At 37.5% G+C, this 13,313-nt stretch overlaps 1 protein-coding gene across 1 annotated transcript in view; it reads right to left on the bottom strand.

The window, feature by feature from the left end:
• The window catches only part of SPEF2 (sperm flagellar 2), a gene marked incomplete at both ends in the record, with an annotated part of 204,416 nt that overhangs the window by 67,425 nt on the left and 123,678 nt on the right, over positions 1–13,313 (bottom strand). Inside the window, 2 exons of the mRNA XM_080719700.1 lie at positions 3,996–4,147; positions 10,956–11,093. Coding sequence (XP_080575826.1) covers positions 3,996–4,147; positions 10,956–11,093 — 290 coding nt within the window. The remainder of the gene's footprint in view (positions 1–3,995; positions 4,148–10,955; positions 11,094–13,313) is intronic.

Raw genomic sequence — 13,313 nt, 5'->3', positions numbered from 1 at the left:
TCATTATTTATGTTAGTCTTTTACCTATCTCTAAATGGTATTGTTTGCCTTTATTGTTGTTAATTTTTAGGATTTCTAGTTGGAATATTAATATACCTTCAGATATAGCATTTGGAAATATTTTATCCCATTCTATTAGTAACTGTTAACTCTGTTTACATTGTCTTTGGATATACAATATTTTTTTTTTATTTTTTAGGGAGTTTGTATACTCTTCTGTTGCCTGTGCCATTGAAATCATATCCAAGAAATCACTGCCAATTTCAATGTTGTGAGGTTTTATGACCCAGATTTATATTTAGGTCTTTTATCTATTTTGATTTAATATTTGTATATGGGATTAGGTAAGGGTCCAACTTTATTCTTTTCTATGTAATTATTATGTTTCAACAATATTTAGTTAAAAGATTATTATTTCCACCACCAAATGTTCGTGGAAACCTTGTCAAAAATAACTTGACAATATAGGGAAGAATTTAGCTCTAGGCTTTTATTTAACTGCAATGGTTTATATATCTGCCTTTAGAATAGTAGTACACTGTTTCAATTATTGTAGCTTTATATGGTTTGAAATCAGAAAATATATATCTTCTAGCTTTGTTCTTTTTCAAGATCGTTTTGGGTATCTAGAGTCCATTTTCCATATTAGGATAGATTTTTTTTTCTGAAAAATAAATATATAAATATATGATAGTTTCACCTAAAAAAAATAGAAAAAAATATTCTCTGGTAAGAAAGAAAGCAAAAAGAAATATTGAAATGTTATCTTTAAGTCATCAAAAGCTTGGTATCAGACAAATGAAACTGTTATGTGAGATTATCATTTTTAATTTTGGATAAATTGCTATAATACTAGATGTCAACCACTAAGCCAAGCATGGGAGGGAGAGATGGGGAGAGAATGGGGTAGGGATCGAGTGGGGGCTGACTGGGCGATGTGTGCATGTATGTCTACAAAAGTTTGTATCCCACTATGATGTATGAATACAGTGCACCAATTTAAAAAAAAATAAGAGGAAATGCAAAACCAACAACAACAAAATACCATTTTCAGTTTTAATTCTCATTAATTATAAAAAGGAGAATTAAACATCAGTGGTTGTGAAGAAATAGAACTTTTAAATTTGACCAGGGCTTCTGATGAGAAATAAATCAGTCATAAAAAAACAAGCAAACAGGCCGGGCGTGGTGGCGCACGCTTGTAATCCCCGCGCTTGGGAGGGGGAGATAGGAGGATCGCGCTGGTTCGGAGCCAGCCTTGCTGGTTTAAGAGACCCTGTTTCCACATAAAAAGGTAAAAAAAAAAATAGGTCTGGGAGTGTAGCCCGTGGGAGTGTAGCCTGGAGGTAGAAGGGCTTCCAGGAAACCCAGTACCACCACCACCAAAAAAAAAAAAAAAAAAAAGCAAACAAATAAACTTAACAGAAGTGCATTTCCTGAACAAGGTTTCTTGAACTTGAACTTGGCATTCTATTCCTATAGTGCTTAAAATTCTGACAGCCTCATATGCTTATTAAGGCACTGTTTTGTGGATATTCTGTTCATCAATCCACAAGTTAAGTTATACTTTAATTATCAAATAATGCAAATCATCGTCACTCCCGTTCAGCTGTGGTTCATGTGTCCAACAAAATGAGGTAAAGTTCATGTAGTCATCTCTGGACATTTATTACAGAATTACACATATTTCCCAAAACCTTGCTTTGTAGCACAACAGTAGTAGCATGCCATTTAGAAAAATAATTTGGGCTTAGAATTCACTTACTTGAATAAACTGGTCTAGGTAGCTCTGCTACTATTAGTAGATATGAACTTATGCATGTCAGTTGACTTTCTGAAAATCTTAGCATAATGCCAATATCATAGCCTTTTAGCATAGTGAAAACATAATAATATTATTAGTACTCCAGAGTCATTATCAACTAATTAATAGTTGCTACTATTATTATAAATGTTACCACACTACTATTATTTTTATAGATAGGATTGTTGGGAGGAATAAAGTAGAAAAGCTATGTGAGAATGCTTAGCACTGTGTTTCTCTCTGTATGTTGTAGAGACGGTGGTTAATTGGTTGGTTGGCTGGTTGGTTGGTTGACATACCAATTGACTGATTGTTCTAACAGATACTAACAGCAGTGATTTGAGGTGACTTTGTGCAGACATGTCTTGCAGAAAATAAGAACTGGCTACTCTTTTGCTGGTTTTCTTCTACTAACCAACATTGATAGCTTCCCCATGACTTGCTATTTTGTGCACTGCCACTTTAGGCTTTGAAAGTTGGCCTTTTTTGATGGCTCCAATGGTTCATATTGCCTTTGGAATATTTTATTTTTATATTTCAAAGTTCTATTTCAGCAACCTGCTGAAGATTTCTCTTGTATCAAGAAGAGGGTATGTGCTTTCCTTCTTATGTATTCTTGTACAGAATTGAGCCTGACAAGGATTTGATTGCACTAGATGGAAGAAGTCTGGAGAGAGAGGTGGTGGTGGACCTGGGATGGTTGTATAAACCCTATTGTGTTCAAGCCATCTAAAATCTCTTTGAAAACAAGGGATGGTATAACAAAAAAAAAAAGCATGTAATACTCATAATTAAAATATTGCATATGTGCAAAAAGAGTGCATTGAATATTATGTAATAACAATAATAGTCACCATGTATTGTCTTTGGGAGTAAATATCAAGTCTGATTCCTAGATACAGTTCCAAATGCTTTATAGATTCTGTTTTCTATAATCCTCACAACAACCTTGCTCTACAGATAAAGAAACTGAGGCTTAAAAAGAGTTGGAGTGATTTGACTAGACAAGTAGCATCTTAATCTTAACCTACTTATATGTGGTTGATAGTGACAGATCAAGGATTCAAACCAGATTTGCCTGACTTCAAGATATATTTACTATTCTAAGTACTATTTCCATTACTCCTATTCACTGAGTAAGCTTGTAAAAAGCAAAGATAATACCACTTTCAACATAAAATACATAGCTCATCTCCAAGACCTAAATTTAACATTTAAACTTAATATGTATATTGTTTTTTAAAAATAAAATGTCTTCATTTTTCCTCTTCTTTATATCTACGGTTTTTTCTTTTCTCATGGCCTATTTACTGGTCATCAGAAAATACTATTTTAACTCTTTCTTGTCTTTATTTTTAACTAGTTCATTTACAACTAAAAGATTTTGAATTCTATTTTAGTTGCTTTTGTTTATTTTAATTCGTGCAAAGTTTAAAAAGATTTTTCTTAGTGTTTTATGGTTGGAGGCCATACTATAAGAATTACCCCTGCTCCCACCTCCTTTTCTTGAAGACATTTTTTATCTCTTCATAGCTTCTCAGAGTTTGAGGTCTTGCCCTTCCCCTACCCCCACTCATTATGTCTATTCAAAAAATTATTTAGAAACTTTTATATTATACAGAATGTGTTTGGCTGAAAATATATTTTTTCTTCCATCCTACAATATAGGATTCTGATGTTAGACTATGAATAAGTCAGTCACAAGGTCAGGTCACAATCAGATGTGACGGAGTCTTTGTCAATTTCCTATCTATAAAAGAAGACTCATAACATACATTTTCATTTACATAGTCACACACACACACACACACACACACACACACACACACACACTGCCTTGTTCTTTTTAGAAAGGTGGTAGAGCTATAATTCTTTACTAGAGATCCATGGGGGCCAAAACTGTTTCAGAATTCAGACCTTATATAGATCATATATTCTCTAATAACCCCAGAACAGAAGAATCTGTGGAGGTACCCCATAATAACCATGTATAACTCTGCAACAAAAGAATAAAATATGACACAGTGAAGTTAGAAAAAATTAAATTAATTTCTTGGAGCTTTTTAGGGTTTTAGATTTGCAGAAAAATGATTTTGATATTTTTATTAGTGGTAATTAGTCACTAGTGGTAATGACATCACAGAGCTTTCTGTTTAACACAGTTACAGTGCAACATGATGACTGGCCTTACCTAAGCTGGTTTTCTGAAATGTCTTTACCGTCTAGTTGAACCAACGGAATCCGAGTAGATTTCTTATTGTTGTCTACTGGCATTTTGCCTTCCATCGCCCTGTAATAATCTTGAAGGAGTCTCTTTGTATCTTGGAAACGGTTCACTTCTGCCTTTAATAGTGAATGTGAGAGTTAATACCTAAGAGAAACCGATATGTACAAATTTCTTACATAAGACTCTATAAGTACCCTTTAGAAAGGATTTAGGCTGAAATTAATTCCTAGAAATTAAGAAAGAGCACTGGCTATATGTATTTGCCTAAAATTTTCAAAAAATTAAAAGATAACTAGTGACTTTGTGCTCCATACTTATTGATCATAATTCCACTTAACAAGATAACATTTTTACATTTCTTGATACTATGAAAAAACTCACAGTATGCATAATATTGAAGTAGTGCATATTATCTATTATTTTGGTATCAGGAATTCTTCCTGTGTTCTAGAGTCAATCAATCGATGCATAGCAAACATTGACACGTTTTCTTTATCATAGGCAACACATTAGCTGAGCTAGGGTATGCTAAAATTGCTGTATACACAAATACAAAACCAAACAACATGACCAGGCTCTGGTCCTCTAGGACACAACAAACTAGTTGTGATGACATGATAAACAGTAACATAGAGTGATAATGAATAGTTTTTGTTCCACAGCAGCAGTAGAGGCAAAACCCAAAGACCAGGTACCCCCAGCAAGCAGCCAGGAGGGCTAAAAGGAATGTTTCTCCTGACATCAGTGTGGGAGTGGGGGAGTTTGAAATTCAATCTGTCCACAAACTGTATTGGCTGAGCTTAAAGGAATTAAAAGGGACCTTGATAGTTATACCACTAACCCCAAACAATAGGTGCAGGCATTCAGGTTGCTCAATTTCTTACCTGATAGAAGGGGAAGGCCATCCTCAGAGACAGATTCTTAACTCAATCCACACCGGATATAAAAGAAAAACCCCCAAAACTGGCGTCGGAGTCAGACAAATTTAATCTAAAATCACTACTGCAGTCTGCTAATTCAGTTTATAATAATAGGAACTTGGAAAGGGAAAAACAGGACAAACAACATGAAAAAATTCTGGCTGAGCACTAATCCCACAAAAGCCTGGGCTCGAGTCTGTGTTAAGTGTGGAGAACCAGGGCATCTCCAGTATGAATGCCCTCAACCAGGAGGCCAAAAAGGCCCTCCAAGGCCCTGCCCACAGTGCAAGGGGGACCATTAAAACTCTGAGCACAGCCAGGCGTGGTGGCCCACGCTTGTAATCCCTGCGCTTGGGAGGCTGAGACAGGAGGATCGCACAGGTTCGAAACCACCTCAGCTACTTAGTGAGGCTCTCAGCAACTTAGTGAGACCCTGTTTCCAAATAAAGTATAAAATAGGTCTGGGAGTATAGCCCGGAGGTAGAAAATCCCCTGGGTTCCATCCCAGTACCATAAAAAAAAAAAACAAAAAAACAAAAAAACAAAAAAACTCTGAGTGCCCCCAGATCCAGGTTGCCAGTGATGAGTTCCAGGGTTGTTCCTCCAGGTTCCCACCACCTGAGTTAAGACAAAAGAGCCTTGGGCAAGCCTTACAGTGGAATCTCAGACTGTCCGGTTCTCTGTAGACACTGGGGCCAGGTGTAAGGTGTTACCCTTCTCCCTTGGTCCAAGATTCAGACATATAGCTATGGTCTGGGACTTACCAGGCCAGCCTCTAAAATTTTTCTTTATTCAATATTTAGCCTGCTCCTGGGGCCTCCACTTATCTCATTCTTTCTTAGTTATACTAGAGACTCCAGCTGCTCTATTATAAAGGAGATATAATGTCAGGAAACCAACTAACTTGTGTACAAGCCTCTCCCTTGGTATTATTTAAAATTATACCATGTTTTGCCTTATCTTTCCAGAAAAGCCCCAAAAGAAAAAAAAACAAAAACTTAAACTATTTTTTTTTCTCTTTTTGCTGACTGTACTAGGACAAAATGCTGCTTGAGGGTTTTTTTTTTTTTTTTTTTTTTTTGTTAATCTCAGCCAATCCTAGCTAAAATGTAAATCTCTAAAAATATTTCCAGACCACTGTAATGCTTAGACCTCTTTGAGATGTTATTGAATACAATAGGCACTGCCTTTAAAGATCTTTTTTCTTTGTCAAAACTAATGTTTTAAGACACTAGTGATGCTTATCTGATGTCTTAGCTTTCTGTGGCAATCTATAATACAGTTACTACGGTATGTGATCAAATACAATGTGCACTGCCTTTAGTTTTATTCCTTTTGCAGGATTAATGTTTTAAGGTGCTAGTGATGCTTACCTGATGTCTTAATTTTCTGTGGTAATCTATAATTCATTTATTAAGTTGGGTAAATGTAAAATGTAATGCTTTAAAATGCTCTTAACTTCATAAAGTTTAAAGTTACACTTAAGTCTTTTAAATGGGTTTCTAAATTGTGATAAAAACAAAATTATAAAATGGTATTTTTTTGGGTTAGCGCTGTATGTAGGAACAAGAGACAGATGTAAAAAGTGTGTGGGTGTAAAGTTTTTGGTGGAAGAAGAAGAAGAAGGAAACTTTGTAAGAATAAGAATGCATTTTGAATAGAGTAAGGTTTATCCTAAGATTACCCCAATTGGGAAAAGAAAAGACTAGGATAAAAAATCAAAGGTTTAAGGCAAGTCTTAAAGCATTTGTGGGATGTTTGTTTGCATATGTGATAAAGATGATTTTACATAAAAATTAGTTAAAAGACTTACAATAAGTTTCTATTAAGACCTCTGAAAGCCATCCTATTCATACTTATATTTTTGGCCCATGGTTTCTATATTATGTGGTTAAGTTTGTCTTAAACAGAGTTAAAGCCATCAAGTTATGATGCACCAGAGGGAACCTAAGATGAACATTTACTGAAGCCCCTTGGATGGCCGTAGAGACTCAAGAAACTCACTCATCTGACTCCCTCAAAGTCAGGCTGCTTACATGCATCCTGAAGCTCGAGCCCCACTCCATCCCTTCTCAGCAGGAAAGCAGTAAATGATAGATTTTGATGACCTTATTCCTTTGCTGGGTGGATGCAAGTAGTAAAAAGAGGGAGGACTGATGGAGATTGAGCCTGTATTCATTGTTAATAAGAGTTGTATCAAGGGCTAGTAAAAATAAGCTTTCATACTTAGGCAAATTACTTTGGCCTGACAGGTGTCAGGAAGTTAATAGAAAGAGGGGGGAATGTGCCAGTATTGGAAAATGACTTTGGTATTAAAGTGTTGGAAAATGACTTTGGTATTAATGTCTCAGAAATGAGTTTCAAAATGTAAAATGTAGTCTGGGCCTGGTTGCTGCCAGGCACTCAGGCAGATTGTTATAATGTAGAGTTCCCTCACTAAAAGTAATTAGCAAGTACACAGAAGAGTTGGGACCTAGGGCCTTCATATTTTAAATACAGGTTTACATAATAAATAACTAACTTCTAGCAGATAGGCTAGAATTCCCCGAGAATGTGGGAGGAGGGTACAGGCCTCTGTCAGGGGGAAGCAGATACCATGTGACTCCTGGCTTTTTTAATCATTTGGGTCCTAACAAAGACCTAGGCCTACACCTGCATCAAGGCAGGAAGAGGAAGGCTTTTGGCTGAGCAAGAAATCTCTATAATCACAATTCCTATAATCATAAAAAAGGGCCTGCACGGAGGAGTTAATGGGCGGGCTCACACCTGGGTGAGAAGATTATTGGTTGGCCAAGATGAACGATAATGTACCCTTATAAAAACTGTTCTGTATCCAAAAACTTCAGTAACTTATTCTCAAGTTACTCCACTACATCCTTCTGATATAGTGCTTTAATTTAATTTCTTTTCCTGTCTTTCTGCCTTTATAACAATAAAATTGCTTAAGCTTACAGCAGAAGAGTTCAAGCTATTCTTTTCTAAAATAGCTAAGAACAAGAATCCACGGCTACATCTCACACCGGTAGAGTTTTGCTGTGCCACCATAATGCTGTGCATATATACCTTTGATAATGCTTAGAGTAGACACAATGAAATGAACAATAATAACAAATAGCAAAGTAGAAAAGCTATAAAATATATATGGTAATAGAAGTTATGCAAATGTGAATGCTTTCTGAAAATATCAGTTATACCATATTCATCCTTATTTGATGATGTGAGATGATACAACGCCTTTGTGATGAGAGGAAGTGATGTGAATAGTACAGACATTATGATGTAACATTAGGCTACTACCTAAGGGTCACTTGAGGACAAGTGCTGCAAAACTGTGATAGTTGATCTGATAACCTAGATGATTACTAAATGGCAAAGGGGTGGGTATCATATACAGCATGGATGCTCTGGACAGAGGAATGATTCCCATTCTTGGTAAGATGGAGCAAGAATTTTTATCATGATACCAGAATGGTATGTCATTTAAAGTTTGTGAACAGCCGGGCATGGTAGCGCACGGTTGTAATCCCCACACTTGGGAGGCAGAGAGAGGGGGATCGCGCAGGTTCGAAGCCAGCCGCACACGCTGGCTTAGGAGACCCTGTTTCCAAATAAAAATGTAAAAATAGGTCTGGGAGTGTAGCCTGGAGGTAGAAGGGCTCCAGGAACCCCAGTACCACACACACACACACACAAAAAAAAAAATTTGTGAACTGTTTATTTTTAGGATTTTTCACTTAATATTTTTGGATCACCAGGCATATTGGAATAAGCCTGTAGTCCCAGCTATTTATTTGGGAACTGAGGCTGAAGGGGTGCTTAAGCTCAGGAGTTTGAGGCCAGGCTGGGCAACATAGGAAAACCCTGGGGGTTTTTTTTGTTTTTTTTTTTTTAGGGTCTGGAGATAGAACAGGGGAATTTGTCCTCAAAGCTATACCCCCTACCCTATTTTTTATTCTTTATTTTGAAAACAGGTCTCACTGAGTTACAAAGGGCCTCACTAAGTAGCTGAGGCTGTCTGTGAACCATGATTCTCCAGTCTCAGCCTCCCAAATGCTGGGATTACAAGCGTGCATCAGCACACCTGGTGGCAAACCCTGTTTTAAAACAAGAACAAACCAGGGCGTGGTGGCGCACGCTTTTAATCCCCACACTGGGGAGGCAGAGACAGGAGGATGGCGCAGGTTCGAAGCCGGCCACGCTGGCTTTAGAGACCCTGTTTCCAAATAAAAAGTATAAAATAGGTCTGGGAGTGTAGCCCAGAGGTAGAAGGGCTTCCAGGAACCCCAGTACTACCAAAATAAAATAAAATAAAATAAAATAAAATAAAATAAAATAAAATAAAATAAAATAAAATAAAATATAAAAAGTTAAAAATAAAACAAAAACAAAAGAAAGTAAAATAAAAAATACAACAAAACAAAAACAAAACCAAAAAACCCCCATACTTTTGGATCATGATTGATGGAAGATAATTAATATTCTGGAAAACAAAACTGGCATAGGGAAGACTGCTGTAATCAAGGAGGCTGCTCCTACCCCTCAGGTTTCTGCTGGCTTTTTAGCCTCCTGTGGTCTAGCCTGCCTCCACACCTGGGGTTGTCCCTTTGAAGTCTGGAACTAGTACTAGCATTTATGATAATTTATTAAGTAAGCATCTGCTGAAGACCTACTGTGTTCTAGCTCTAGAGATTACCAGATACTCTTACTTCCTACAGCATTTCCTTGTAAGTTAATCCACTGAAAACCAGAAATGTGCCATTTTGTATTCTCCATCTTTACTGTTACTGTCTTAGGAAAAAATATTTACAGAGACATTGCTTGAGCAAGACAGCCTTGACATCCCACTCAGCGTAAGTTTTAGACAGGCTTCCTCATGCTTCTAGGTCTCTGACCTTGCTCTTAGAGCATTTAGAGTACTTTAGAAAACTCATCATTGTAAATCCTTTCTTTGTTCCTTTGAGATGTGAACCTCTTATAAAAGCATCTTATAGGCTCTACAGGCCAGGAATGTCTTTCTCAAGACCTGAAAACCATCTCGAAGTATAACTGGTTCTCAGGGAAAGCAGTGCCTCTAGGTTCCTGGTGAGGGCAAGTGCCTTGCTCCAAGTTGTGTATGTCATGTATTAAAGGTAGGAGAGAGTTTCCTTTTTCTTTTGGTAAGGTTGATTAGCAAACATGAATGGCCTATGACTACTCTCTTACCTACCACGGGACTCCAGCTCTCAAAAGGTTTTTAGCACTTTGTCTTGGCAGAGCTGGGACCAAAGACTGGTCTGTGCTCTCTTCCATGTTGCTGGCAAGTGTATCAGAGTAATATTGATATCTGTCTTCTTATTTTGTCTTATGCAATTTTTATTTAATAGGCTGCAAATTTAGTCAATCTGACAAATGATCTAGTTTTCCAATACTGTACTGGAAAACACTAAATTTTCAGGAATCTAATGCCTACTGGGAAGGCAGGCATGGTGGCACAAACACCTGTAATCTCAGTACTTGGAAGGCTGAGATGGGAGGATCATGGGTTCAAGGACAGTTTTAGCAACACAGTGAGACTCTTAGGAACCTGATTCCAAACAAACAATAAAAAGCTCCAGGACCACACACATACAGAAAAATTATGTCTGCTGGGTCTGATCCATCCTATGCATCGAGGCAGGGCTGCTTTCCTGGCTTGGATGGAGGCATTTGGGGTTTCTGAGAGGCCGACCAATGTAAACAACTCAGTTGCAGACACTATCTTTGTGGTCGGTCCCTCTCACATATCTATGCCATTTGCAAGCAAAGCTGGTGAGCAGCCGCTTGGGATGCTTCCAGATTGGGTGCTTGTTTGGTTGGGGACAAAATTGGTTTGTGTCAGCTGAATTTCTTGGCAAGCTGAAATGCACACCAGGCAGTGTTAAGAGCAAGACGATCTTTGCAGGGACCCCTAACAGTCCCGAGGAGCTGTCCATGAAAGACCTGGCTGTGGAGGGAAGTGAGTGTCTCTGCCACTTGCTGCTCTCACCTGCATCAGTGAAAAGAAGTGGTTCATGGTGATTCCCATTGTGTCCTGCAACCAGCTCTCATTGATGATATCCAGCCGCTCCTGCTCCGCCTCTTCTTTCCTGGCATCACAAATGTCCCACAGGCGATCTCGCAGATCCTAAGTAGGAGAGACAAAAGTGTCTTACGCTTGAGAACCTTGGTTCTAATTAATTCAGTATAATAAGCCAAAAAAGCCAGGCATGGAGGCACACTCTTGTAATCCCAGTACTTGGGAGGCTGAGACAGGAGGATCACAAGTTCGAGTTTTGAGGACAGTCTCAGTGAGTAGTGAGATTCTCATCAACCTAGTGAGATCCAGTTTCAAAATAAAAATAAAATAGGGATGGATTTGTAGCACAGAGGTAGAATGTCCCTGGGTTCAATCCCCAGTAACAGTAACACACACACACACACACACACACACACACACACACACACAGTCCAAAATCCTTTGCTTCTCCCCAAAATGTCCCCCCAAATTTATTTTTAAATTTTTTATTGGTGTATTATAGCCATACATATCTAATGTACTTATGGATTATATCTGTTCATTCAACCAGAAATTATTTTGCTTCTACTCTCAAATTATATGCCTGTATCTGTCACAAATCCACCTCAGTAATGTTATCCACAGATGGCTATGTCTGTCCTCAACAAATTTGTTTTGTTGAAAAATATTTCCAGTGAATTTTTCTGAAAAATGCTGCATTTAAGCCAAGGGCATAAGCTTGTTGATTAATATCACAAGTAGAACATGTTATTAATAAAAAAAGGTCTGAGCTTAATGAGATGGTCCAAAAATAAGTTTGTATCAAAGAACTAACAGTAAAATCTTTTAAAGATCCTAATTCTCCCATATGCCAGATACTGAGAAATAATAAAGATGATAAATATAATAGTGCATAGCATATCCATATGTAATAGTATTTTTAATAAATATAAAAATACTATAATTATATAGTTTATAAGTTATATAAAATCAAATAAAATAGCAACAGTTACAGGTTTTGAGCCTATATAGGTTCTTACATGTGTCAATGTGTTTGAGTGTAACAGCACTTGTATTTTCCCACTTAATGCTACACAGCAACTTTAGATGGATGCTATCATTATATTAATTTTTCAGATGAGGAAACTGAGTCACAGAGGAGATATTGTCCTCAGGTCTCCCAATGAATAAGTGGTGGAGCCAGATATGAACCTTTTGTCTTTAGTGATATGCACCATGATATTTTGTTTCAGTTACTTTATCTGTGAAATGGGAATAATACTATTTATTTACCTTTTAGCTGTTCTTGTCAAAAAAGCACTTAGCACAGTGGTGAGTATACAATGACTTCTCAGTTAATAAAAGCTATTATTATTATTTTACTCATAGCAATAAAATATTCCATTAATTAAGTATGTATAGCCTCCAAATCTGACAGTTTTCTCACTAATAGGATTCCTGGAACATTTATTATGTGTTGGGTTTATGTTAAGAGCTTTATAGTCCTGACCTCCTGACCCCCATGTTAGGTAGACTTCTGAGGAGACCAGTGAGAAAGAGCGAGGTTAAGACATTTGCCTACGCCTTCAATTTGGTGGAGCCAGTAATTTGAACCCAAGCATTTTGATTCCAGTGCCTACAGAGAATTTTACTTGTGTAATTCCGTGTTTAAGGAACACTTTGCCTTTGAGCTCTTAGCATTTTGGTTTGATATTGTGTGGAGGCTGTATATGTAATAAACATATTGAAAGATTTTTTTTGGTGGTACTGGGGTTCCTGGAAACTCTTCTACATCCGGGCTACACTCCCAGTGCGTATTTTTATACTTTTTTATTTGGAAACAGGGTCTCTCAAGCCAGCACGGCTGGCTTCGAACCTGCGCGATCCTCCTGTCTCCCCCTCCCAAGCGCGGGGATTACAAGCGTGTGCCACCATGGCCGGCTGAAAGATATTTTTATCAGAAGAGCGATATGCCATTCTTTTCTAGCTGATTTTGACATCTCCATGGTGTTTCCACAAACGCTCTGTGGGGCAGTCAATAAATACTGGCTTGTGATCATCAAATATAATCTTTAAAGAGATAGGAAAGGATACAGCAGAGGATAAGGTACAGAAGCAGGACTCCAAAGACCTTGCTTCCAGCTCTGTTTCTGCTACTGACCAACACTATGGAAACTGCAATAGCATCATCTTTGTGGGTCCGTGTTCCAATGAGCAAAATCAGAATGGCGCAATAGCAGAAGCTCTCCATTAATTATGCTTATAGGATTAGAATGAAATAATCCAAGATAAGGAATGTAAATAGGGATAAAAAGATTAAAACAATAAGTGTTATTATGCTCTTACCTA

The sequence above is a fragment of the Muscardinus avellanarius genome, assembly GCF_963383645.1.
Source record: "Muscardinus avellanarius genome assembly, chromosome: 1".
Classification (NCBI taxonomy): domain Eukaryota; kingdom Metazoa; phylum Chordata; class Mammalia; order Rodentia; family Gliridae; genus Muscardinus; species Muscardinus avellanarius.
The sequence above is the reverse complement of the archived record's forward strand: the minus strand, read 5'-3'. Positions and strand labels throughout refer to the sequence as shown.